Raw genomic sequence first — 23,402 nt, forward strand, 5'->3', positions numbered from 1 at the left:
TACCAAGCCCTACAGTAGGTAATCTCCAAAATGGGCATCCTGTTGCGCATCCTTCCTTTGCTATTACCCTTCACACATGCCACTACTTTCTCCACCAAGCATTTCACTGGTGTTCTTGATGATGACTCTGGAGTACTAAAATCACTCAAATCATCGTTGGATCCATCCTTCGACTTTTCCCCCTACGATGTCTTCGCCAATCGCAGTGGCAATGGTCACTACCACACGGGAGACCTGACTCTACGCTACCGAGTTGGCGATGTCAACTCGTGGATCGATGCAGACACTGTGAAGGATCGTGTTTCTCTTACTAAGGGCAATTCTTCAAAAGCCATACTCTCGTCCGACCTTGACCAGACGATCGGCAACGTTACCAATGACCGTTTGTTCATCACCCGGAACTGGATCGACTACCAGGGAGACTTGGCCGTCAACTTCACCTTGAAGAATGGAAACTCTCAGCCCATCGAAATCGGCAGCCTTGGCTTTCCTATCGAATTCAACAGCATATTCACGGACCGAACAGCAGTCGAAACAAGAGAGAAGTGTGTTCTGGTGGATCCTTTCATCGGCCTCCAAGCCGGTTATGCGCAGGTCACCAGGCTGCTCGGACAGGGTCCGCACCTCGTCATTACTCCTCTAAACCTCGATACAAAATTTGAAGCATGGAGATTTCTCACAGAGGACACTGATACCTCTCTAGCTTATCAGAGTCAAGTGTTCGAGGGCAACTATGAGTGGCAGGTTTACTCGAAAGCTTATGCAGAACAAGAATGGAAGGGCGTTGAGCCTTGGAATCCGCCAACCTCGTTGACCTTGTCGCCAGGCGAATCGATCTCTTTCGGTCTGCGTTTTACGGCCGTTTCAACCGTCGATGAAATCGAGCCTACTGTTTCTTCGCTCGGGCATCCGGTTGCTGTTGGGATTCCGGGATATGTGTTGACTCAGGACCTTGAAGGGCGATTATTTGTCAACACGACGCTTAAACCTGACTCCGTGGATGCTTCCCCGGATGGTTGTATCTCGGCCACATCTTTGGACCTGAGGAGCAGTACCTGGATTGGATATAAGTTAGTACCGAACAAGGACACTTTCGGCAGATGCAGAGTCGATATTGTATACGACACGGGCTTAAAGCATGCTTTGCATTACTACATCACAGATGCTGGACCCAGTACTCTCTCCAATGCCGGCCGCTTTCTGGAAGAGAACCAGTGGTATACGGATACTTCGGATCCATTCGGGCGCGCTCCTTCTATCATCACCCACGACCGATCTGTGAACGGTCCAGTACTCCAGGATAACCGCGTATGGATTGCAGGTCTAAGCGACGAAGGAGGTGCCGGATCCTTTGTTGTCGCTGCAATGAAGCAGACTATTCAGCCTGTTGCATCTGAAGTTACCAAGCTGGAACAGTTCGTCAATGAGACCGTTTGGTCCCGGTTACAAATAACCAACGGATCTACCGAGTATGGTGTTCGCAAGAGCTTGTTCTTTTACGATCCAGACGTCATGCCAGATTACAATTATGATCCTGGTATCTATTGGACTGGGAGCTGGGATAAGGAAGCTGCTTACCTGATTGACAGAGCGTATGACTACGTTCATGTCTCCTGTCTCTATTGGGGGTTGTACCGCGCTGGTCGGATCGCCCCGAGCGTTCTGACTCTACGCCCGCCAAAATGGTACCTGTTGCAGGCATGCAAAACGTGAGTCTCTGCCGCTTGGTATGGAAGTCCTGCTAATAGATGCATAAAGTGTATTATTCACATTCGGGTCGCAACCTGATGGAAGCCAGAATACATATTATGGTGACCTTGGGTTAATGGGAGAAACGATGTGGATGTATCTGCTAGACGATCTCAAAGCCGAGAACTACACCTCCGAAGCAACAAAAATGGAAGATATCATGCGCAGTCGTGCCAAAGCATGGTCCACACAAGAAGACCCTTTCGGCAGCGAGCAAGCATGGGATTGCACTGGACAAGAGGGCGTATACTTATGGTCCAAGTATGTCCACACCAGCCATTCCTCTCCAACAATTAACTAACACCTACCCTTAGATACTTCAATTACACATCCACAGCACAAAAGACCATCGCCTCCATCAGAGGATACATGCCCACCGTAGCCCACTGGGGATGGAACGGCAACGCTCGGCGGTACTGGGACTTCACGTATGATCTTTCTCGTTCCCAGACTCCTCTCGTACCAATCCCAATTCAACATTAGTACCCTAACATTATCACAGAACAGCAGGAAAACTCTCCCGCATCGAACGCCAAATCCACCACTACGGCTCAAGTCTCAACGCACTCCCCATGCTCGATAACTACCGCTCACTCACCAACCCAACAAGTCAATCGAGTCTCTACGACCTCCGCATCGGCTACGGAGGTAACCAGGGCCCAACGACCAACGTCGCAGACGACGGCTTCGGGTCCATGTCTTTCCACTCCTTCCCGGAGACATTAGCATGGGATGACTACACAGGCGACTATGGACCCGGATTCCTTGGTCAGGTACTCGGTGCTGTGACGGTTTTGCTCAAGCATCCTGAATTTGGATGGGTGAGTTTTGGAGGAAACGTTGTTTCATCTTCTTCAAATGATACTGTCACGGTGCAGCCACGCGATACTGCTCGGAGGAGGGTGTATCTGGCGGATCTGGGGCTGGATGTTTCGATTGATGCGGGTGCGATTTCGGAGGTGAGGGTTTTGTATGGTGAGAGCAGGATGGAGATTGATCTGGTTGATCGGGCTGATGGCTCCGATGGGGTGCCTGCTACGAGGGCTGCGGTGGGGTATTCTGTTACTACTGTGGCTGGGGCAAAGGCAGTTCAGTTGCAGACTAATGGACTGACGAAGGGGAGGTATGGGTGGGAGGTGAAGTTTGAGTCGGGTAAGGGGAAGGTGGTGTTTGAGTGGTAGACGTATAAGATGACTATCAGCGAACTTCCTTCAGCTAAGAAAAGCTGAATGTTGAGTCCATGCTTGAAGGGAAGAACAGATTGCAAAACAACCAGCCATAACCTTAGTCGTTAGACATCTATATTCCAGCCGCAGAACCCACACAATTCCTTCTTCCCACCTCAAAAGCTCCCTTAATGTATGGACTCCGAGCTCTTATCTCCTTCCCCCATATAAAAGCAGCCTACAGAGCAAGCTCCAGAACCAGAGAAATGAACCCCAAAAGCGAACTAGCCCAATGTGATCCCAAATGACTACTGTTGTGGTGAATGGCTTCGTCGGTTCCAGCCCAAGTACGAATAACACATACCATTAATTGATTAAATAAAGGGATTTTCACAAAGGTATAACGTATGCCCATACGAGTACATCATCCCAGAATCTCCACAGGAACATCCACCATCTTATCACGGACGTAATCAACAAACCCCTTCCCAAACCCATCGAGCCGACTCGAGCTGCTCACGCCACGTCCCAGAATTCCATAGATGACAAAGTGCACAGCCATGATATTCGGGAACTCGACGCGCTCGATGAAGAAGCTATCATTCCAATCCCCGCCTATGAGCTCTCGCATTCGATCTCTGGTCAAATATGATCGAAGCCAGAGCCAGTGGTTTGGATTCGTAACGAAAAGCCCACAGTTGAGATTCCCACCCTTATCGCCTGATCGGCCAAGAGCGATGTCTCCCAAGCGGAGTTTCTTGGTGGAACCTGAGAATATTTGTGGTTCAGCTGGGTCGTAGTTCTCCCGGGGTGTGAGATCTTGATACTGTGGGGGATGGCCGGTATCGTATGAGCTGATGCCGTTCGACGCGTCGATCAGGTTTATTTTTTCCTGGATCTCGGATTGTCTGATCAGGGCTGGGTAGTAGGCGAGGAATGGTAAGGGAATAGCTGTTCGGGTATCCAGTGATGTATGAAATCCTATGTATTCACACTTCCCGTTAGATGACTGCAGTTTATATAACTATGTTTATATTGAACTGAGTGAACTAACATTGGGTGACGTACCTGAGAAATGCTTAAGAGAGATATCTTTCAGAGCCCTTGCCACAGCAAGAACAGCGCCCTCTGATCGGGATGCAACAAATACGCGCAGGTACGTAGTACTTTCAGCCTGAAAGGCTGGGTTGGCGGCGGGAGTTCCAATCCTGCGAATATTAGACCGTGAATGCGTACGTAAAGGTCAAGCCATACCTCTGAAACTCCAAGGTCTCTAAGCTTTGCTTTACTTCTTCAGGAAGGAAATGGCGTATTTGCCGCTCGAAAAGATCCCACTTCTTATCCGTAGCATACCCAGTTGCGTTCAGCAGAAGTTGGGCCTCGTATCCTCCTGGGTAAAAGACCGCAAGCTTGGTCGTCGGGGGTGGTGGCGATCCTCGAATACCCGATACATGCACCCTGTGTAGGTTTTGGCCATGATCAGCTATATGCCCTAGTCCAAATAATCGCATCAAAGGCGCTTACCTATCTTTACCCACTTCTTTGACCATAACATCGGCGATATAGGCACTCACGTCACTATTGAGATACGTAGTCCCCTGTAGTTCATACAAGAACTGACTGCAAACAGTGTCTGCATTAACTATACCCTGTGTGTTTGGGTGCTTCGTGATAACGCATGTGCCGTCTGCGGCAATCTCGGCGATCGGAAAGCCTGGAGCAACAAGATCATCTAGAGGGTATCTATCAAACCCAGCGAAGTTGGCGCCTGTCACATAAGCCGAACATTCAATCAGATGACCAGCAATCAGCGATCCGGCAAGCTTGTCGTAGTCTGTCTCCGACCAGTCATGCCAGTACCATGCCGCAGCGATAACAGGGCTAGCGTCTGCAACGCGGCCACAGATGATGATATCGGCGCCTCGGCGCAGGCCATCCACAATACCACGGGCACCCAAGTACGCATGCGCCGATACCATTGGAATTGACTTCCCATCTTGTGTATTCAGGAATGCGTACGTCAGATCTGAAGGCACCACATCCGAGTTCCCGGCATCAAGATGGGTCAGCTCTTCTTTGGTGACGGGCATGTTTGGTCCAACGCGATCATACATGTCATCGCCTGAGAGATACGCAACGCGAAGATCGAGCTTCTTCTCGGAGACCTATCGAATAACCAGCCATCTCAGTATTGTAGTGAAAGTTTAACAAGCAGAAGCAGTGCGGCATACCAGAGCCCGAGTCTTCAATGCAAGAGCTTTAGGGTCCAAAGCACCGCCATTGATAACCACTCGAATACGCTTCTGTGCAATTACTTCGATGGTCTGTTGAAGGCCTTCCCAGGCAGTAGCTTCGTATCCAGGATGCTTTCCTTCTCGCCATACCTGGGCATTGTTGGCAAGATTGACTTCTGCACACTCGAGCTTAGCAAAAACTTGGTTTCGATCGGAGTGAGAGCAGTGTAGTTTACCCGCAAGATAATCGCCCGTTATAAAGTCAACATCTCCCAGAGTTGCCTGTCGGTACATTTCATACGCTGGATCGCCTGCCATACCACATCAGCTCTAAGAAACGCGTCCATACTGTCGGGTCGCCCACCATGATAGCCAGAGCAGTTGGCCACCCTAACAGGGCGTGTCTCCGTCAAAGTTGACATGATTACAAGATTTCAAGCCCGGTAGTAGTTGCTTGAAATGATCTCTGAAGATCGATGGACGCTTTCCCCGCATTTCTTGGTATACATGAACCACTCCTTATATACCAAGTTCCCGTACCTCGGCCATCGTTCGGATATTCAGGAAACTGGACAAAGAAATTCGTCGTCGAATAACGAATAGCCTTTGAGTCAAGGATGTTAAGCATGGACCCTTTGATCCGAACGGACCAGTAGCATCCCTCTGCTTCGTGGTGTCTGTATCCCCAAAAGGCTATGATTTACTTTCATTCTTCGGGTCCCCGTGGCCCGTGGCAAGACCCCTCACTGGATATGAAATGAGTATCCAAACTGTATCCAATTTATGAATCAGGTGAACCAAGTCTCCACCGATCAATCAGAGCCCCATAACAACGTCATGGATCAGTTGATCATTTCCAGTTTGTAGGTCGCTGTGCCGTGGGCCTCGGACAAGGAATCCCCGCGGGCCGTGGAGTCAGAATGTCCGAGACCATGCTTTGTCTCCTATATGAATATGACAGCTAACGCAAGGGGGTTCTGTTGCTGTGCTTTCTTCTCTGTTCTATTTTAAATTGAATTTCCCAAATATTCCTGTTCCCACTCGTTGATAATTCCGTCATAACTCTTCTCAACTATGACACTCGCCCACGAAACCGTTCCCGGGACGGAGGTGTACGGACCCGGCACATTCATCGACAAGACTGTGCTTCCAGTACCGGTAGATGCCCGTCGGGTGTTTGAGCTTCTCGCCTCTCGAACTCCTGGCTTCACCCAGGACAAAGCACTATGGGATACCGTTCACTTCGAAGGAGGGCCTGAGCCCATGGTCCAAGGTCCGATCAAATCACCCGTCATATCAGCTGCTCTTCATGCCATGGGGGGAGTAGTGGCTAATGAGCTTCTTGAACTTCGCGATGGGAAGCCCGCAACCGAGGATAGCGTAACAGTCAACACCGACCATGCAGGCATCTGGCTCGGGTCTGTGTTCACCACGTACATAAATGGCGAGGATGTATCTGCCCTGGCACGGTCTGGGAAGTTGGGTTCACTCTTCGAGCGGAATTATGAACAAGGCTTCGGCAAGGGCATAGCAAGCCGGGCAACTGCTATTTACCAAACCAAAGACCCCCGAGTGTGGTACCAGCTTCATGGCTCACTCGACGCAAACGCTGCTCTCAGGACAATGGGAATCAACCCTGATGTGACATTCAGCACACCCCAACAATATTATGATTACATCCAAGAGCATATTATCAAGTGGTCGCCCGATGAGCTTGAGATGCACAATGTACGCCATGGCCTGTGTGGAAGCATCTGCTACTCCCCGGAAGGCTGGAGGAAGACGGAGTTCGGTAAACGTCTGGCCAGATACCCCCTGGTCAATGTGACCGCCGAGACATATGCAAAGCCTACACCTCCAGTCCCTCTGGTCAAGGATCGATCTGACAAGCGGCCACTTGCTGGGATCAAGGTTCTAGAGATGGTACGTATCATTGCTGGACCGCAGATCGGCGTTACCTTGGCATCCTACGGGGCGGATGTGATCCGTGTGAATTGTAGCAGACTAGTGGACCTTAACGTATGTTTTGCCTCACCCCCATGTCATGAAGAAGCCTACTAATGGAAACTTGGGTTATAGGTACTTCAGCTCACACTGAATGCGGGAAAGCGAACAATTGACCTCGACATAACTAAGTCGGAGGACATGGAACGACTGCAGGAGCTCCTTGCAGATGTTGATATTTTCATCCAAGGGTTCAGAATGGGTTCGCTAGAGCGGAAAGGACTGAGCCTTCATAATATGCTAGAGATGGCAGCTAAAAGGAACAAGGGAATCATCTACGTCGACGAGAACTGTTATGGTCCAGATGGCCCATTCCATGAGCGTCCTGGTTGGCAGCAAATTGGAGATGCGGCATCTGGAAGCGAGTATGTAATGGGTCGATCACAAGGCTATGAGGAAGGAAAGAGTGTATTGCCACCACTCCCTGTATCTGATATGATTACAGGCATTGTCGGTGCGGTTGGCGCCATGATTGCGGTAAAGAGACGAGCAGTTGAAGGCGGCTCATATCACATCACTAGCTCCTTGGTTGCTGCTGATGCAATTGCACTGGAGAAGGAGGTAGGATTATACCCCCCTGAGGTGGTACGAGACACAATCGCACGCTTTGGGTTCAAGGAGATTACCCCTGATCAGTACGTTTCCGAAGTTCTGGTCCCAGTCATTGATGGCTGGAAACGAGGATTGCCTCATGATTTGGATGAGGACTCGAGGTTCATGACGACATTCGAGGAGCCAGGACCATGGGGCCGCCAGACTCTCTTGAAGCCTGTTGCAAAACTAGGTGTTGAGGAGTCGACTCCAAAATGGACTTCTCCTCCGGTCCCGCACTGCCATCATGATAGAAACATCAATTGGCTCTGAGGATAATTCGGGATAAGGAGAGTTATATATTCATATAGTATGGAATAATTTTCTGTCAAGTCGAGCAATCACATCTCAGGTATCAGGCATATTGGCCTCTGGTACATCCACTCCCGGAACGACCGAAAACAAAGGCGCAACTGAAGCAAGATCCTGCCAGTTCCAAAACGGCGGTAGAGACCACTGCCAGTTAGCCGACAGATCAACTTCGTTAGAAGATTCCGGAAAACCAATATCTGAGTAGGGGCCCTGCGGCACCATATTCGTAAAATGGGTGCTCCCCATATTTGCCGCAGAAGTGCTGCCCAAAGAAGTCGGTAACGCGTCCGAAAAGTTGGGAACTGTGTTTTGATTTATTCCATGACTAGATCGACTAGGCCTGTCATTTTCGTTATTCTGCATAGTTGCTGGGTGGTGGTGGCGGGCAGGTTGCGCTGTCATGAAGGCTCTCCTAGCAGAACGCTCCAAGTCAGAGCACATGCCCAATATAAAGTCGACATATGTATTAGGCTCTTCGGAAGAAGTAGATGTGAGGAACCTGACAACATTCTGGACCATTGAAAGGTCGTCCCCTGCATCTGAATGTGTAGGATGTGCGAGTATCCTTAGGGCAAGAGGGACACATGCTGCCGCTGGAAAGTAGATTATGTTCCTTCAGCGATCAAGGTCAGCGTAAATCTCTTGAAGAAGGCGACAAGTACCAACCATTTGTAGGTAGAACCGAACGAATGTACATGTGATAGCAGGGCCAATGCAGAACGTGCTGCGTCGAGTGAGCGTGAAACAATTGGCGCAATATTCTCGTCCGTTCCCTGCCTTGACCGCTCGATAGCGTTTGCTTGAAACACACATACCTGATAAAGGTTTGAGTAACAGCAATTATATGCGAAATGTAATCGAAGAACATGTTGCAGGAAATAACTTGGTTTACAAGAAAATGTGCGCTGGGGTTGAAGCTTCGAATTTATAGACTTCTTCCAGCTCAACAGCGCGTCTTCACAAGACTTTATTCTCACATTAACATCATCACTCGACTTCTGACGAACAGTTACCGTGTAAAGCTGTCTAATAACAAGCCGCTGAATCTGAGCTAGTTGGGCAAGGAGACGGAAGTAATTTATTCTGGTACCGTCAATCGTTAGTACGCCCCTGCCATCAGGAGGGTTCTCTGTCGGTAGATGTGTATCATAGTCTTCGATATCCTGGACCGGCGGGCGGCCCACCCGTATGGAAATGTCTGAGTCAAGTATGAAAGCGATCCAGTACACTCTTCGCCTTTGCTCCGCCTCGGGTGAAGCTCCAGAGGCGTTTTCCCTATGCAGTCCTATTGACTGGGCCAGACGCATTGCTGCAGCCGCAAACATAAAGAGAGCTTGTGGGTTAGGTGTACCCTGAAAGTAAAGCGCCAGTCCTAAGAGACCCTGAACGGCGGCGATGTCAGTATTTCGAAGGAAAACGTCGACGACAGCGTTCAATGCATTTTTAACGTGGCCCAATGATTTTTTCCAGTTGTCACTAGCACTAGAATATGCATGCGCCCTTTCTCTATATGATATGGCGAGAGCAATGTTGAGAGAGATCCACCATGATGCACTATCATCGGGATTCCATGAGTATTGTCTGTCGACCGACCTCATGAACGACGCCTCCTCAAAAAGAGGGATTGCATGGTTAAAGGTTGCAAAGTACTCTCTGGCCAGTTGCACCGTTGTGTCCTTACATGGCAGAGGTTCGAAAATGCGCCGTTCCAGGCCATCTTGAAGAACATGGGGGATCCAGTTTGAAAGTTGCCATGGATGAGCACTTCTTTGAGCCGCGTGTCGCCAGTTTCCGGTATGTGGCTGGGTCTCTAGCCCATTTACTTTGGCATCGGTCAGTGCAGAAAAGGCAGACGAAGCCCCTAAGATCGAAAAGAATATGGTCAATAATTTGGACATAAATCAGACGACGATATCGCAACCTACCAAAATAGCGCATTTTCCCGTCCTGTGAGTCGATGACAATAGATTGATCGTTCTCGGCGGAAGGATGAAGACCCTTGTCAGGTGGTACCTGAGGCATTCCAGGGATGTTGTCTCCGTCTGCTGGGTCTTCTGGCTCCCTGTAGTCAGTAGTGCTCTCGACTGATTGGCCCGGCGAACTTGATCGTGATCGTCGAGTATTCTCCACACCCCGCTGGATTCCAATTCCAGATCTAGTCATACTTTCCAATTGCTCCTGCATACGTTCTATTCGCTTCTCTAGCTCTTCAACATATGTCCTACGCCCATCAGTCATCAGTGATGCATGGTAGCTTCTTCTGGATAGGAGAGCCTAGCACCTACCGACTATCGCGTTTCCGGCTGTCCATGACATCTTGATATCCGCAAGAGAGATTGAATGCGTGGCAAGGTGAACAGATTGGTCGCCTTCCATCACATTTAACCTTCTTCCGCCGACATGTATTGCATGCCTTAAGTGTATCAGTCAGCGTGTTACTATATAATTTCAGATTAAACCCACCTTAGCTCGCCGGATGACATTGGCTGTAGATGATTGTGTTCCTTTCATCTCTCCTCCAACTTTGGTGAATATGATGGGTCCGAAACAGATTGCAAAACCTCAAATGCAATTATTTTGTGGTATTTAGTTGCAAATATAGTCTGTCGCAAACAGGAACCACCAAAGTTCACTGATCATAGTAACTAGTTGGTTCAAGATCGCGCCGTTGCTGCCGGTCTGCTAGACTAACCGAGGCTGACTAACCTAACCGGACAACGAAGCGTCGCGACAACGAGCCGTCGGTGACCCTCACCGCCTTATACCTCCAAGATATACAATATTTAATCTTGCTTAATTCAGTCAAAAATAAAGCTATTTAAATATATAAAGAGAGTTTTACTAAGATAGAATACTATAACTTACCTGTAAAGCCTTTATGTACGGTTAATTTGCCATGATAAGGATATATACTGCAGTATTTAATACTAAGATATCTAGATACTAGAAAATACTTGATACTAGCTATTATACTATAGCAATTACAATAAAAAAGATTATAATTAGTTTAAATACTTAGATAAGATCAATATTTAGTTTATTTATATATAATTATCTATAAAGTGTTAAATTACTTTAATTTGAATCGATTGTTATATTTTTAGTAGGCAGAGCGGCGGCTTGTTGTCGCGCCGGTTCGTTGTCCGATTACGTGTACCTGTGAGCTTAGTTAAGTTACTATAAAGGTGCGGGATAAAAATGTTCCTGCCGACACACCCAAAGTAGTATAGTGTGATTAGACGACGATATATAGATTATACATTGAACCCTCGCCTTAGGCGACATACAGGTATCTACTAGCTTTGATCCCTATGTACATCTGTCCATCTTGAAATATCACTTTTCTGCCGAATTTGGAGCTTCATCGTCATGGCCTCCTCCCGCGAAAAAAAAATATATTTAAAAGATTCAATCCTCTCTTGCCAACTATGTAACCAATCAAGTCCGGGGCTTGGCTCATGCACTATTGCAGCTGAGCCGAGTCTTGACATCAGCTCAGCTCGCTCAGTACACCGGCCAATTGCTGAACCACTTGTTCATGAAGGACCGCTTCTCGGCCGAAGCCACTAAGACTGGCTCCCACGCATCGTCTACTTCCATGACCACCGGCTCAGCGGCATCGTTGGCCGGCCAGTCGGGCAGCTCTGGGCCATTGGGATTCCCAGAGCGGAGAAAGTTTACCCAATAGTTGGACAGCCGGTCCGCGATCGCATAGTCCTCAGGCTTCCAAGGCTTGTCAGTTGCATACAGGTTGTTGAAAGCATAGTTGATTTCACTCATGTGGTACGCGCCCTCGTCCTGGCCTGGAGGCGCATGGGTCCAGTAGTAGGTGTAGGTCCTGACGGTGCTGTTGCCCGAGGTATTGCGCGCGACTCCGGCCTGATACTCGTTGGCCCACTCCCACAGGGAGATGCGGGTCTGATCCTGATAAAAGGTATTGCTGGCGGCATCGGCGCTGCTGTTACTGTTACCTGCCGGATACAGTCGAAAGAACTCGGCTGCCAGGCCGACGCTGCCGAACTCGTACTGGTTCTGGCGCGTATAGCTCTCAACCGTCATCCCGGGGTTTGGGGTCGCACCGTTCTCATCTCGGTTTCCGCCGGTCAGCACCGCGGCGATCGTATGGTTGCCCTGTTGCAGCATCTCCTGGTAGGTAGCCGGCAGAACGTAGCCGTCCAGGACCGGACGGAACAGCGGGGGCTCCATATAGACCGAGTTATTGGCAAAGACCGTGTTCTCGTAGGTAACGTCAGCCGCGTCGCCGCCGGCCAGGAAGACCTCGACTGGAGCGGCACGAGCCGCGGCAATCCCCGAGAGGTTGAGGCTGGTGAGATACGCAGTCCCCTGCGCCTCCGCGACGGCGAGATGGCGGTACCCTTCGGCCACACTCCCCATTAGGGGATTCGAAGGGTAAATGGCTCCGCTCTCGGCAATTACCTGCTCAAAAAGCCCGTCCGCAAGGGGACTGTTGAGGTGATCGAGCACGGCAGCGGCGCCCGCTGACTGGCCGCCGATAGTAATGCGGGTTGGATCGCCCCCAAAGGCGGCGATGTTCTCGTTCGTCCAGTGCAGCGCCGCCTGCTGGTCGACTAAGCCATAGTTGCCTGAGGTACCGCTCGATGAGTTCTGACTGAGTTCCGGGTGGGCTAAAAAGCCCAGCGCCCCCAGTCGATAATTGACGGTCACGACCACGACCCCCTTGGCGGCTAGACCGGCCCCGTCATACAGGGCCTGGCTGCTCGATCCCGAGCTAAAGCGGCCCCCGTAGAACCAGACATAGACTGGAAGCTTACTGCTGGCTGAGGTGGGTACCACACCAATCCCGGTTTCCGTGTTGTTTTGCACATCGTTGAGGGTGGCTGTGTCGGGAGTCCAGATGTTGAGGTACAGGCAGTCCTCGCTATAATAGCTCGACCCAAGCTGGGGACAATCCGGGGCAAACTCAGTAGCATCACGAACGCCCGTCCATCCGCTGACATGTTGCGGATGACGCCAACGATAAGCCCCAGTCGGGGCAGCGGCAAAGGGAATCGCCTTGAAGTTGTAGACCGAAGAGATGTATTGCGATCGATTTCCCTGCACCGTACTCTCGTAAGTGTCGATGTAGACGGTGGGTGACTGGACTGAAGCGACTGGCGAGCTCAACGTGCTCTTCGACTGGGTCCGCGTGCCAATAACGCGGCCATAGGCGGCACTGGCCAGCACAGGGCCCCAAATCAGGAGCTTCATTGCTGTGGATCACGATGAGGGAATCCAATTGCCCATTCAAATCGCCGTGATGTAAGCTCCTTTTATATTCCCCATTGCTCTTCACCACCCCCGCCCCCAACTCCATTCGCTCGAAGACCTCCTTTACCCTTTCCCCTCTCTTCCACAATGCTTAATCTTTGCCGGTCCATGATCTTCTTCCTTTCATCCGATGAATCCTGGTGCCCCTACGGACATCGGATAACGGAGATGGGGTGAAGTCCGACGGTCTTCCCGTACACGTTCTTAAGGCCCTTTTTCCTGGCTGGACGTTGCATATACACATATGCATAACATGCACTGCTCGGGGCAGATACCAATCGAACGAGAAATATTTCCTACCACCGAACGCCTGACAGTAGATCAGAGAAGGCCTGACGGTGGATTGAAACGAGTGAGGTTGATCTGGACATGCTGACCCTTAGCGCGAGACGGCCCCGCGTGCTTGTTCCATCCCCACAATAAAGGAAGTTGCAGGCGAAAAGCATGGGCCATTTCGGCCGTATCGGACATCGGAGGATACTTTACTTTTGCCTTGCTATCTGTATTGCGGCCTGCAATCTGATGGCTGGACCTGCAGACGACAGGAAAGGCTTGTCCCCGCATTTGATGACGCGGTCAAGGCGGCTGAAAGCTTAACTCCGTCCATGTTTGCCAGATAGCGAAGCAGGGCATGCCCTGAATTCTTGTCCCCCTAGCTCAGTAGCAATATAACAGCTGAAACCCCGCTTTGGAGGACTCTTTGGCACGGACAATGTTACTTTACTGCATGTCAAGGAATTGACGCACCCAACCGTCAACAATGTCGCGAGATTTGGACTGAGAGTGACACCAGTCCCTCTTTCCCTCAAACCCCACTAATCTTCTATCCGAGAATGAATTCAGTCATGAAAATGAGGAGGGTTGGCGCTCAAAGAGGAGCTGATTTTGGTGAAATGAGGGGATGAATGTAGTAGACGGGCTAATGTATATTCAATCTGCCGGCAATAATTACAACGAAATTGTTTTGTCTGATGGCCGATAACCGCCTCCGTAGCTTGTTTGCGCGGAGCTGTGTTTACCGCCTTCCATCAAGGACCAGCTCCCCGCAGCATCTTCGGTGCGTGATAAGGCACGCCGCTATCTAACATCCCAAAGTTGCTGGCACCTTTCGCACTTGCATTCTTCTTCTGTGTGCCATTCCAAGAGCTTCCCCCTGGGTTTCACCACATCGACTGCACCTAATAACCCTAGGATTCTTCCATTATATCTCTCAAGTCACCGTCCACCTCATAAACACCATCCGTTCCCCACCGTGGCATAATATATCTCTCCTCCGTCAAAGGGATAACTTACTCCATCACTCTCAATTCATTCATACAACAACTATCCACTCGTATTGATACCAAACCGAGACCACAATATGTCCTCCACAACACCAACCACCGAACCAGACCAACTACCACCCCATCTCGATCCCCAAACCTACCCCCGCACAACCACCAACCCCACCCTCAACACCCACATCACCCTAACCTACCACCCCCTCGATCCTACGAGCGCACTATCCAAGATCTCCTCTCCCAACGCCGGCGCAAATGTCCTCTTCCTCGGCACGACTCGTAACTCCTTCGAAGACCGCCCCGTCGCACAACTAAGCTACACCGCGTACCCGCCTCTCGCGCTGAAGACATTATCCAAGATCGCGGAGGACGCTGTGGCGAAACATGAGCTGCTAGGTGTTGTGATTGGGCATCGACTCGGAGATGTGCCGATTGGAGAAAGCAGTATCGTGATTGCAGTTAGTGCGGGGCACCGCGGTGCGGCGTGGAGGGCTGGCGAGGAGGTGCTGGAGCTGTGTAAGGAGAAAGCGGAAATATGGAAGAAAGAGGTATTTGTAGATGGGCAGGGGGAGTGGAGGGCGAATAGGGATCGGGATGCGGAGGGGAAATTAGTGCAGGGGTGAAACGGAATATAAGTCGGTAGGTGAGCGGACAAGACAATGATTAGGAATGGACGGTGAATGCTAATTGACAGTCTTATTTTACAATCACAGAGTAGGGTATTGTCTATGATACACACATTTAGGCAGGCAGAGACATCACCACTTAGTCCTTCTTAAGGGGCTTGCCCTCCCGCTTCCAGTCATTGATATGTTCCATGATCGTCCTCGTAGCCGACTCAGGCGTGTCCTGACGACCGATGCACTCGACGAAGTCATTATCGGGATCTGTCAAACAAACAAAAGTCAGCTCACGTGCCGCACATCACTCAACCTATCCCCCAAGCTGCATAAGGAGAGAAAATACCCATCAAATAGAAATAGATGCTGTGATCGACCAGATAATCCTCCCCGGGCTTAATATCCCTCGGGGTACTGAAGTACACCCGGTACTGCTTGCAAACATGCTTCACCTCATCATACGTTCCAGTCAAACCAATAATACCAGGGTGGAACTCCTTCAGATAGGTGCGCAGCACCTCAGGCGTATCTCTGGCAGGGTCGCAAGTAATAAACACAGGCAGGAAGATATTCTCGCCCTTCGTAGCCTCCTTCACCTTATCAATAATCTCGGCCATTTTGTCCAGCTCATCGGGGCAGATATCAGGGCAGTGGGTGAATCCAAAGTAAACCTAACAAGAACACCAAACACAATTAGCTCCAATATCCCCTTCATCATAACAACCAACCCTATAAGAATGAGATACTCACAAAACTATACTTCCCCTTCAAATCCTCCGCCGTAAACTCCTTCCCATCCAGATCCTTCAACGTAAACAGCCCTCCAACCTTCGGCTTCCCAACACCCTTACTCATCTCCGCGATGCGCTTGCGCTCCAATCTCTCCTTCTCAACCCGGAAGTAAATGATCATACCACCACCCGTCAAAACGAAAAGCAGCGCCGCCTTCCACGAGAACGGGCCCGTCGAGTGCCGCGCCTTCAATTGGCCCATTGTGCGCGCGCGAAGACAAAGCGGAGAAGTTGAGAAGGAGCGGCGAACTCCTACATTGCTGGTGCTGCTGTTGTTGGCTGCTCTGAGGTTGGCGGAGAAGAGGCCGGCCGGTGTTCTGAGCGCGGCGGTGTGTTCAATTGGGGATACGGCGGAGCGGGATGCCCTTGTGAGGATCCTTCTCATGGATCTCATTGTCGATGCCATTGTTGTTATTTGCCCGTGTTTGGAGAAGGGGGTTGGTGCACGGAGTTTTCTTGCGTTGCGGTAGGTGGTTTTCGGAGTCCGCGGCGGAGGTTTGGATGTCGAGACAGCTCGGTCCGGAGGCCTATTTTCTGGATGGGGTTTAGCGTTTACGCCTTAGGCATAAAAGGTAAGTTCGCGTCACGTGTGTTCTAGTATGAGTCGAATAGGCTTTAGGACTATTTTGATTCATCTATAGAAATTGGATGAAAAACCCCCATGTATGGTTCTGTATCCATGGTTTGAGAAGACATTAAGAGTGGTAAAATTACAAAAATTACACCCGACCTCCTGTCCAATGACGCCGGTCCAATGCACTGCGCGAGGGGAGCAGTCGTACATGCTTGCTTGCTATGCAATTTATTGCTCGCCGGGATGTATGGTCGCCGAAGGAACGAGGACACGCAGGTTGATATAATGGGACAATGAAGTATAGAAATAGCAAAACCGAGGAAGCGAAAACGACAGGTGGTATTTTGACACGGTGCGAGGCGTAGAGACAATGCGAGACTTGGTATAAAGAAAAGAAATAAAAAAAGGAAATGCATCTTTTGCTCCCGAAGGTTGTAGAAAGATGGTATGTACGGAGCAAGTCGGGAGTATTTCACTGTACACTTCGACTGGCTAAACTGGCCCGACTGGGGGTCGTCCGTGGTTCCTCTTCTTCGATTACATCGCTGAGACGCGTAGGATGACGATGGCGCGGGGTTACGGATTCCCAACCTGTCCCTACACCCCATCCCGAGCCGCTATAATCGACAGACTGAGTGTAGCCTCCGTATAGAGGCCCGGATGTTGTGGGCATGGAGCTGGGTGGGTATCCACCTTCCTCTACTGACCCATGCTCATACTCATCGCTGCCTTCGGACATGGCGGGCTGGTAAGCAGTTGACTGACCCTGCGGGTTGCGGCGGTAGCTGCTGCCGACATCTTCTTCTCCTTGCTCGCTACTGGCAACGCTGGGGCCGTAGGAGCGGTCGTCATTCTCAGATGTTGGCCGAGGTGGATATGCGGCGCTCTGCTCATAGAAATGTCCAGGGTATTGTCTCTGAGCTTCCGGAGATGTTGATGACGGAGGTTCCTGAATGGGCCTGTGGCCTTCCACGAAAGGATCGGTACCAGTAGGAGATGCAGGAGTGTCGGCGTAGTATTGACCTTCTGTCACCGCTGTGGTTCTCGCGGCGCTCTCACCACTTGCATATGGGCTTTCTCGGGTTGGCGGGCGATTGGTATTATGCCGGCTAGCGGGCCCTGGGATCATAGGTACAACCTGGACGCCTCCGACTAATGTAGGTTCTCCATTCCGCAGGGATGTAGTACGGTCGCGTTCTTCCTGTTCGCGCCGACCCAATTCCTCCCAAGCGCGGCGGGCCTCGTCCTTGGAAATTTGCAACTCACGGCGCATTTCTTTCAGCAGCTCTTCGGCGCGTAACTTGTCGCTCTCTGACTTTTGCAATGAAGTGAGAGCTTCAGATCGAGCCTGTCTCTCGGTCCTAACCTGCCTCTCTAGCTCTGCTAACAACTCCTTCGAGCGTTCTTGTTCAGCACGAGTGTCGAAGAACCAGCGCTGGAACTTGCGCTCGGATGAGGCCCGCAGACGTTGCAACTCGACCACAGCATGGAAGAGATTGGCTCCAGCGGCGGAAAGGTCCGTCACTTGGCGTGCCATTTGTTGATTAAGAGGATCGCGCTCAAGCGCTTCATTATTTTGCTCCAGCTTGCGAATCCAGTAACCAGTCAAGCCCTCCCAATGGGACGAGAGAGTTTCCCATCGTTCAAAGGCGTGAGGAAACGGAATGCGACGAGATTGTTGCTGGGCTTGAGAACTTGGCTGATCAGACGCCGCCTGGGTTTGTTGCTTGGACCACCCGGCAGAGCTCTGCGGGGCAGCCTGAGGCTGTTGAGATGCACCGGGCTGCCCAGCCGAGGTAGTTTGTCTGAGAGGTCCATGTGCACCACCAGTTCCAGGGATAGACGCAGAGGCTTGGGGCTCTGGTCGTTTCGTAGTTGTGGAAGACCGCTCTGGGATTTGCGTCCTTCGCTGCGAAGTTCTCTCACCGGCAACGCCAGCAGCATAAGCTTGACCGGGCCTATTCTGCTCCTGTTGCTGTCTGCGCTCGATGTCATCCTGCTCCCGATCCCTCGCCTCCTGCTCTGCTTTCTTGCGAGCCTCTCGATCCCGACGTTGCCTCATGATGTCCGTGGGCGTCCGCACCCCACTTGCGGGGTGTGGGTTAACAGGGACCGGGCCTTGAGTGGCGCGAGTCGATCCATTCTGAGTACGGCCATTGGCACCAAAGCCTGACGGACCGGAGGCACCCGCGACGTCAGACATGGGCGCATTCACTTCTTCCCAATCTAGCGTAAACGGAATTGGTTTGCGAAGTGCTTCCTCCAAGGTCCAAAGAATGGCAGACGCGGTACGCGGGGAGACACTGGTTGTCCTATGGGGCCAGTACGATTCGCCCGGTCGCCGGGAGGATTCCTCTTCGGAGTCGGCCTCTTCGTCGTCTTCTTCGGTTTGCGCCTCAGACAGTGCTGGACGCAGAGCAGCGAGTCCGCTTTGGTGTTCCGAAACGGGTCGCACAACCACTGGAATAGTCTGCTCTACCTGAGATGGACGCCCGGAAACATATACCGACGGTGGTCGTTGGGAAAGTCTCGCCGTTCTCCGCAATGAACGAGGGCTTCCTAATGCGCTCGAGGGTCGAAGTGACGGATCTTGGGTGGAGTCAGGAAGGACACGGGAAGCAGCCTGCTGCTGGCGTTGCGGTGGAGGGGTCGTAAGTGTTGTAGGGTCGTTAACGTCGTAGGTCTCGTCAAAGGCGGCGCGATTGCGATGAGACACCGCTGAAGATGGAGGTTGCTGAAACGGAATATGCGACGACAACGTGGGTGCGAATTGGGATTCAGCCCCTACAGAATGGGACCAGGAACGAGAGCCCTGCAACCAAAGGTGGGTTTTGACAGCGTGTCAGGAGAAATATGCAGAGCTCCAGCAGTATCCAGCACACAAAATGAACCCGCCGCTGGTGGATGTCCGAGTTAGCACAGAGAATGCTGCACAGTGGGTATTTTCATTCGATACACGACAGAACGGCAAAGGGCGCGTGGAAGCAGTTCAGAGCGAGCCACGCAAATTGAGAGTGAGAGGGGATTGAGAGGCAGTGGCTGGTCGAATAAGGAGAGCCGTCGCAGAATTACGATGGCTGGGAATCGGGAAGACATTGTAGCGACGGGATCTTACCTGTACCAGGAAGCGCCCTGCAGACCGCAACGAGCACCGCTAGAGGCTCGTAGCAGTCATGGAGCAGAGCAAGAAAGCCCAATGGCTCCCGCGGAGGATTCAAGGCCGGGTAGCAGCGGTCTGAGTTGTATGGACAACAGCTAACTGTGAGGCGGGCGACGGAGGTGGAAGAGGAAGGGAAATTGAAACGGGAAAAGATCGGGAAAATCGACGAGGAGCGCGTTGTCAGTCACGCCGGGCACCCAAAAAAAATCCACCCTCCCGATCGATGAGGAGACAGAAACTCTTTGGATCTGCACTACCACCCCCAACTGCACCGGATTCAGCTTCTGATGTTCGTCGCAGGCACTTAAGAAGGATGGTTGACCCGCCGATGGCCGTGATTCACAAACACTGCAGGCCAAGATAATACCTACAACACGCCTTACCTTCCCACCTTCGACTGGCAAAGGTCGCACAGATAGATTACGATGATTCAGATGGCCCGTTGGTTGGACAACAAACTAATTGTCTACCCAAGGTGAATCAATCAGTTGTCACAGTTTAGGCAATACATGTCTCTCTTTGTCTGCCGAAGCCCTGTTGCTCATCGGCTTATAGCAATGAAAACATTCATCAACCAATTTACCTGGCCGTTCGCTCTTCCCCTCCACTAGACATGGACGCCATACTACACTACTACTAAGACTATGATATCAAACCCGCTCTATACTTATGTATTGCATCATGGCCCCGTCGGAAAAGGCATATATATAGAAACCAACGCTAGTCCAAGCTTTGTCGTTGTAATGGCCCAATCCCCAGCGAGTGTGCTGGCAAATCCTGATTGGGGTTCAACTTAGTTCCACGCCATGATTAGGTAGCTGCCAACTAGCACCACCATGTACCTGGCCAGTGGCCCAGGTACTGAATCAGGTCTCTGGCAGAGTTTCGATAGTTCAGGCTGTCATTTCTTGCTTGAGAAAGCCTCTTGATCTCGAAGCCTAAAACAGGGTAAGATGATTGGCACCATACGAAGAGAGGCCCCTTGATGATCGGTGCTAGAGTTTTCAGAGCCTGGACACGGCCAGGGCCGGCAATCGTATAAACTCCACTCTGGGCCCAACTAAAAGCACAGACCCGGTGATGATGACGATGGAGCGTTGGCTTATTCCTCCACGGTCGCACAACAAGCGGTACAACCACACGGAAAACATATCGAATGGGTTTCTCGGAAGGGGAGTAAATGTGATGGATCAGTTGTCTCGTTTCCTACGAGACAAGAGCAATTGCTGAACCACGACCCTTTCGTTGAGAGGGGCTACCAGTCCTATAAAACAGGATTTCAGCGTTGATCGTGGGGTCCAGGTGCAATTTCAGCCTCTTGGTGGAAATTGAACCTAGATGTTGCAACACCTGTGGAAACTCGGAGTAATAGCCAAAGGGTAAATTTTTACAAAAGGACAAGCCATAGGCAAGGGCTCACTGAGTCGGGTATTAATTGAGTTCAAGGGAGGCAATCCGTCCGACCCGGTTTCAGACCTGTCGAGATTCCTTGCAGTAAGTCTCACCACTCTAACAGAACAGTCACTTCTCACCAGAATAGTTACATAACTTTTTACCGAGTGCATCAATTGATGCTTGAGTGATCTTCAACCCCGTTTATGCATCCACTTGAAGAAGTTTCAGCAATAATCCACAAGTCCAAAAGGGAGACACCCCTAAGGACAGGGGAAACAGTGACTGTGTATGCCTGCGTACAAGTAGTCAGCTCAGCTTGACCCCATGCAAGTAGCTGTGCAAAAATGCGTCAGGATCGTGCGCCTCCATCCCGAACTACCCGTGAAGAAACATCAATAAGCATTGCCAGAGTACATCGGGAGACATCAATGTCAATGACTGGCAAGAAAGGTTGGAGCTTCTCAGCTACTCTCCATTTGGCTAGACTGGAGTCAGCCCAATCTCCTGGCTTCTCACACCTACAATGAGCCTACACATAAGACATCTTTCACCTAAACTGAATTGGGTGTGCAAAAATGATGCGAATGCATAGCCGGCGGAGCGGTTGTGGGAGAGATGCATGAGTAAATGCAAAACCGCATCGTCATGCACAGGTCCGGGAATGCGGGCCATGCAACTTCGTGCTTCCCCGACGGTCTAGATGCTTGCTAAATTTGTACGACAAGGTCTCGTAAAGCCGCACTATCAGTCACTCGAGCCGCCCCAGGCTCAAAGCCAGAGTGGCCTCACCTAAAATAAATGCAAATGGACAAGATGTGATCAGTGATCAGTCCAGCTGAAACGAGGATAAAGTGTAGGTAGGTAGAAGATGTTCGGCCAATCAGGGAAAGGATACGCCATGATTGAATTTGCAATGGGCATATTATGAAGTGTTTTTACTCGTCTGGAGAAGGTAACGGTTTGGATGGACGATTGCTGCCGATGGACGCATATTGTGCCAAACAGAGACCTCAGACGAAAGGAACCAAGTGAACGAAGTTCACGTTCAGGAAACAGGCTGGTTCAAGGATAGGAGCTAGGGGAACCTATTGCGGCAACGAAGCCAATATTCTGCAGACTGCACAGCAAGGACTTGAGTACCAAGTCCAGCAGAGCGGCAAGCCAGCCGTTTCGGAGAATAAATGCGGAGGGGGCAAGACCTTCTTATACCCAGAGCACCACCTGATAGACAACGACTAAACTGAAAAGATGGTTTATACCGGAAGGATCTCCGTCCTTCCAATACCTGGCTGCAGTATCCGCAGCAACCTGGAATTCTGGAATGCGGGTCGTGGCATAGTCTCTGTATAGCCAATTGTCACGAAGCAGCTGCGTCGGACGGGATCTGCTCAGAACATTGAAGCTTTCGCACTGATGAGCTACGTCCAAAACTTCGACTAAGAAGATAGCAGCTTTGACAGTCCGGTTTAATTTTCGCTCGAGGTATATGAGCGGAAGAATGACCCGCAATAGAGAGATGGAGGTCACGGACAAGGCCAGACCCATAGATCGGCTGCCGATCGGCCACCAGAGCCGTGGTTGAGGCCGGCATGTCCTGCCTCTGCCATCCGCACCCACCTCTTCTCAATGTATCTCGGATCAAGTTCCTGGGAACAGACCCCAGCCTGAGTCTGTGTCCGCTGCTCAGGAATTGCCGGCGTAATCCAGAACATTGTCTACGCAAGTTGCTCGAAATCACACTGGGAGCAAAAGGCAGGCCTCACTCAACAAAGACCTTTGGTATCGCTAGCCGCGCTTACTAGCGGGACAATCATGCAGGACCGGTCGACTGTCTGCATGCAGGCCCTAATTTTGCGCTGCCAAACCTGAACATTGGGAGTAGATAGCTGACGGCAATGGAGGCAGGCCCCTGGATCTCAGCCGACAAGGCTGCAATGCTTGAAAGTCTCAACGCGGTGGACAGCGATTGTTGACGTTATTCCATTCTCAGGCCAAGTCTGAAACTCCAGGGAAACTGCACAAGGTTATAATGCCGAGTCAGAAAACCAGGACCCCGCGTCAACAAAGTTGCGGATCGGGATTCCGCGGCCTCCCTTGCTCCAGCGTCTATGGTCTGCCGCCTTGCTGCACATCCCATCCCTACCGAAGGAGACCATGTAAGGTCTGATAGGTCCTCAAAGTCAGTGCGCTCGGACGTTCGAGCTTTGTTTACGCCTTTCTGCATTGGCATGCGCCGG

The 23,402-nt window shown here is 51.0% G+C and overlaps 8 protein-coding genes across 8 annotated transcripts; 3 read left to right on the forward strand and 5 right to left on the reverse strand.

Annotated features, from left to right (window-relative positions):
* Positions 1–30: 30 nt before the first annotated feature.
* Positions 31–2,930, forward strand: An02g13300 (uncharacterized protein; the record flags this gene model as incomplete). The annotated part of the gene is made up of 4 exons (XM_003188577.2): positions 31–1,709; positions 1,759–2,010; positions 2,064–2,177; positions 2,252–2,930. 4 exons carry the CDS (start codon positions 31–33, stop codon positions 2,928–2,930), a joined length of 2,724 nt encoding a protein of 907 aa, XP_003188625.2.
* A 409-nt stretch (positions 2,931–3,339) lies between these two features.
* On the reverse strand, positions 3,340–5,571 carry An02g13310 (uncharacterized protein; the record flags this gene model as incomplete). The annotated part of the gene is made up of 6 exons (XM_059746740.1): positions 3,340–3,896; positions 3,984–4,123; positions 4,170–4,373; positions 4,440–5,080; positions 5,147–5,431; positions 5,470–5,571. 6 exons carry the CDS (start codon positions 5,569–5,571, stop codon positions 3,340–3,342), a joined length of 1,929 nt encoding a protein of 642 aa, XP_059605171.1.
* Positions 5,572–6,223: 652 nt separating this feature from the next.
* Positions 6,224–8,017, forward strand: An02g13320 (uncharacterized protein; the record flags this gene model as incomplete). Its single annotated transcript, XM_059746741.1, has 2 exons — positions 6,224–7,168; positions 7,229–8,017. The coding sequence occupies 2 exons, from the start codon at positions 6,224–6,226 to the stop codon at positions 8,015–8,017; spliced, it is 1,734 nt and encodes a 577-aa protein (XP_059605172.1).
* A 75-nt stretch (positions 8,018–8,092) lies between these two features.
* On the reverse strand, positions 8,093–10,567 carry An02g13330 (uncharacterized protein; the record flags this gene model as incomplete). Its single annotated transcript, XM_059746742.1, has 6 exons — positions 8,093–8,643; positions 8,723–8,780; positions 8,872–9,917; positions 9,982–10,277; positions 10,342–10,469; positions 10,520–10,567. 6 exons carry the CDS (start codon positions 10,565–10,567, stop codon positions 8,093–8,095), a joined length of 2,127 nt encoding a protein of 708 aa, XP_059605173.1.
* A 993-nt stretch (positions 10,568–11,560) lies between these two features.
* Positions 11,561–13,285, reverse strand: An02g13340 (uncharacterized protein; the record flags this gene model as incomplete). Its single annotated transcript, XM_001400428.1, has 1 exon — positions 11,561–13,285. The coding sequence occupies one exon, from the start codon at positions 13,283–13,285 to the stop codon at positions 11,561–11,563; it is 1,725 nt and encodes a 574-aa protein (XP_001400465.1).
* A 1,420-nt stretch (positions 13,286–14,705) lies between these two features.
* Positions 14,706–15,248, forward strand: An02g13350 (uncharacterized protein; the record flags this gene model as incomplete). The annotated part of the gene is made up of 1 exon (XM_001400429.1): positions 14,706–15,248. One exon carries the CDS (start codon positions 14,706–14,708, stop codon positions 15,246–15,248), a length of 543 nt encoding a protein of 180 aa, XP_001400466.1.
* A 142-nt stretch (positions 15,249–15,390) lies between these two features.
* On the reverse strand, positions 15,391–16,442 carry An02g13360 (uncharacterized protein; the record flags this gene model as incomplete). Its single annotated transcript, XM_001400430.3, has 3 exons — positions 15,391–15,512; positions 15,592–15,916; positions 15,996–16,442. 3 exons carry the CDS (start codon positions 16,440–16,442, stop codon positions 15,391–15,393), a joined length of 894 nt encoding a protein of 297 aa, XP_001400467.1.
* A 640-nt stretch (positions 16,443–17,082) lies between these two features.
* An02g13370 (uncharacterized protein) lies at positions 17,083–20,394 on the reverse strand (the record flags this gene model as incomplete). The annotated part of the gene is made up of 4 exons (XM_059746744.1): positions 17,083–19,394; positions 19,726–19,764; positions 20,154–20,167; positions 20,354–20,394. The coding sequence occupies 4 exons, from the start codon at positions 20,392–20,394 to the stop codon at positions 17,083–17,085; spliced, it is 2,406 nt and encodes an 801-aa protein (XP_059605174.1).
* Positions 20,395–23,402: the final 3,008 nt, after the last annotated feature.

Source organism: Aspergillus niger (assembly GCF_000002855.4).
Source record: "Aspergillus niger supercontig An02".
In the NCBI taxonomy this organism is placed as follows: Eukaryota; Fungi; Ascomycota; class Eurotiomycetes; order Eurotiales; family Aspergillaceae; genus Aspergillus; species Aspergillus niger.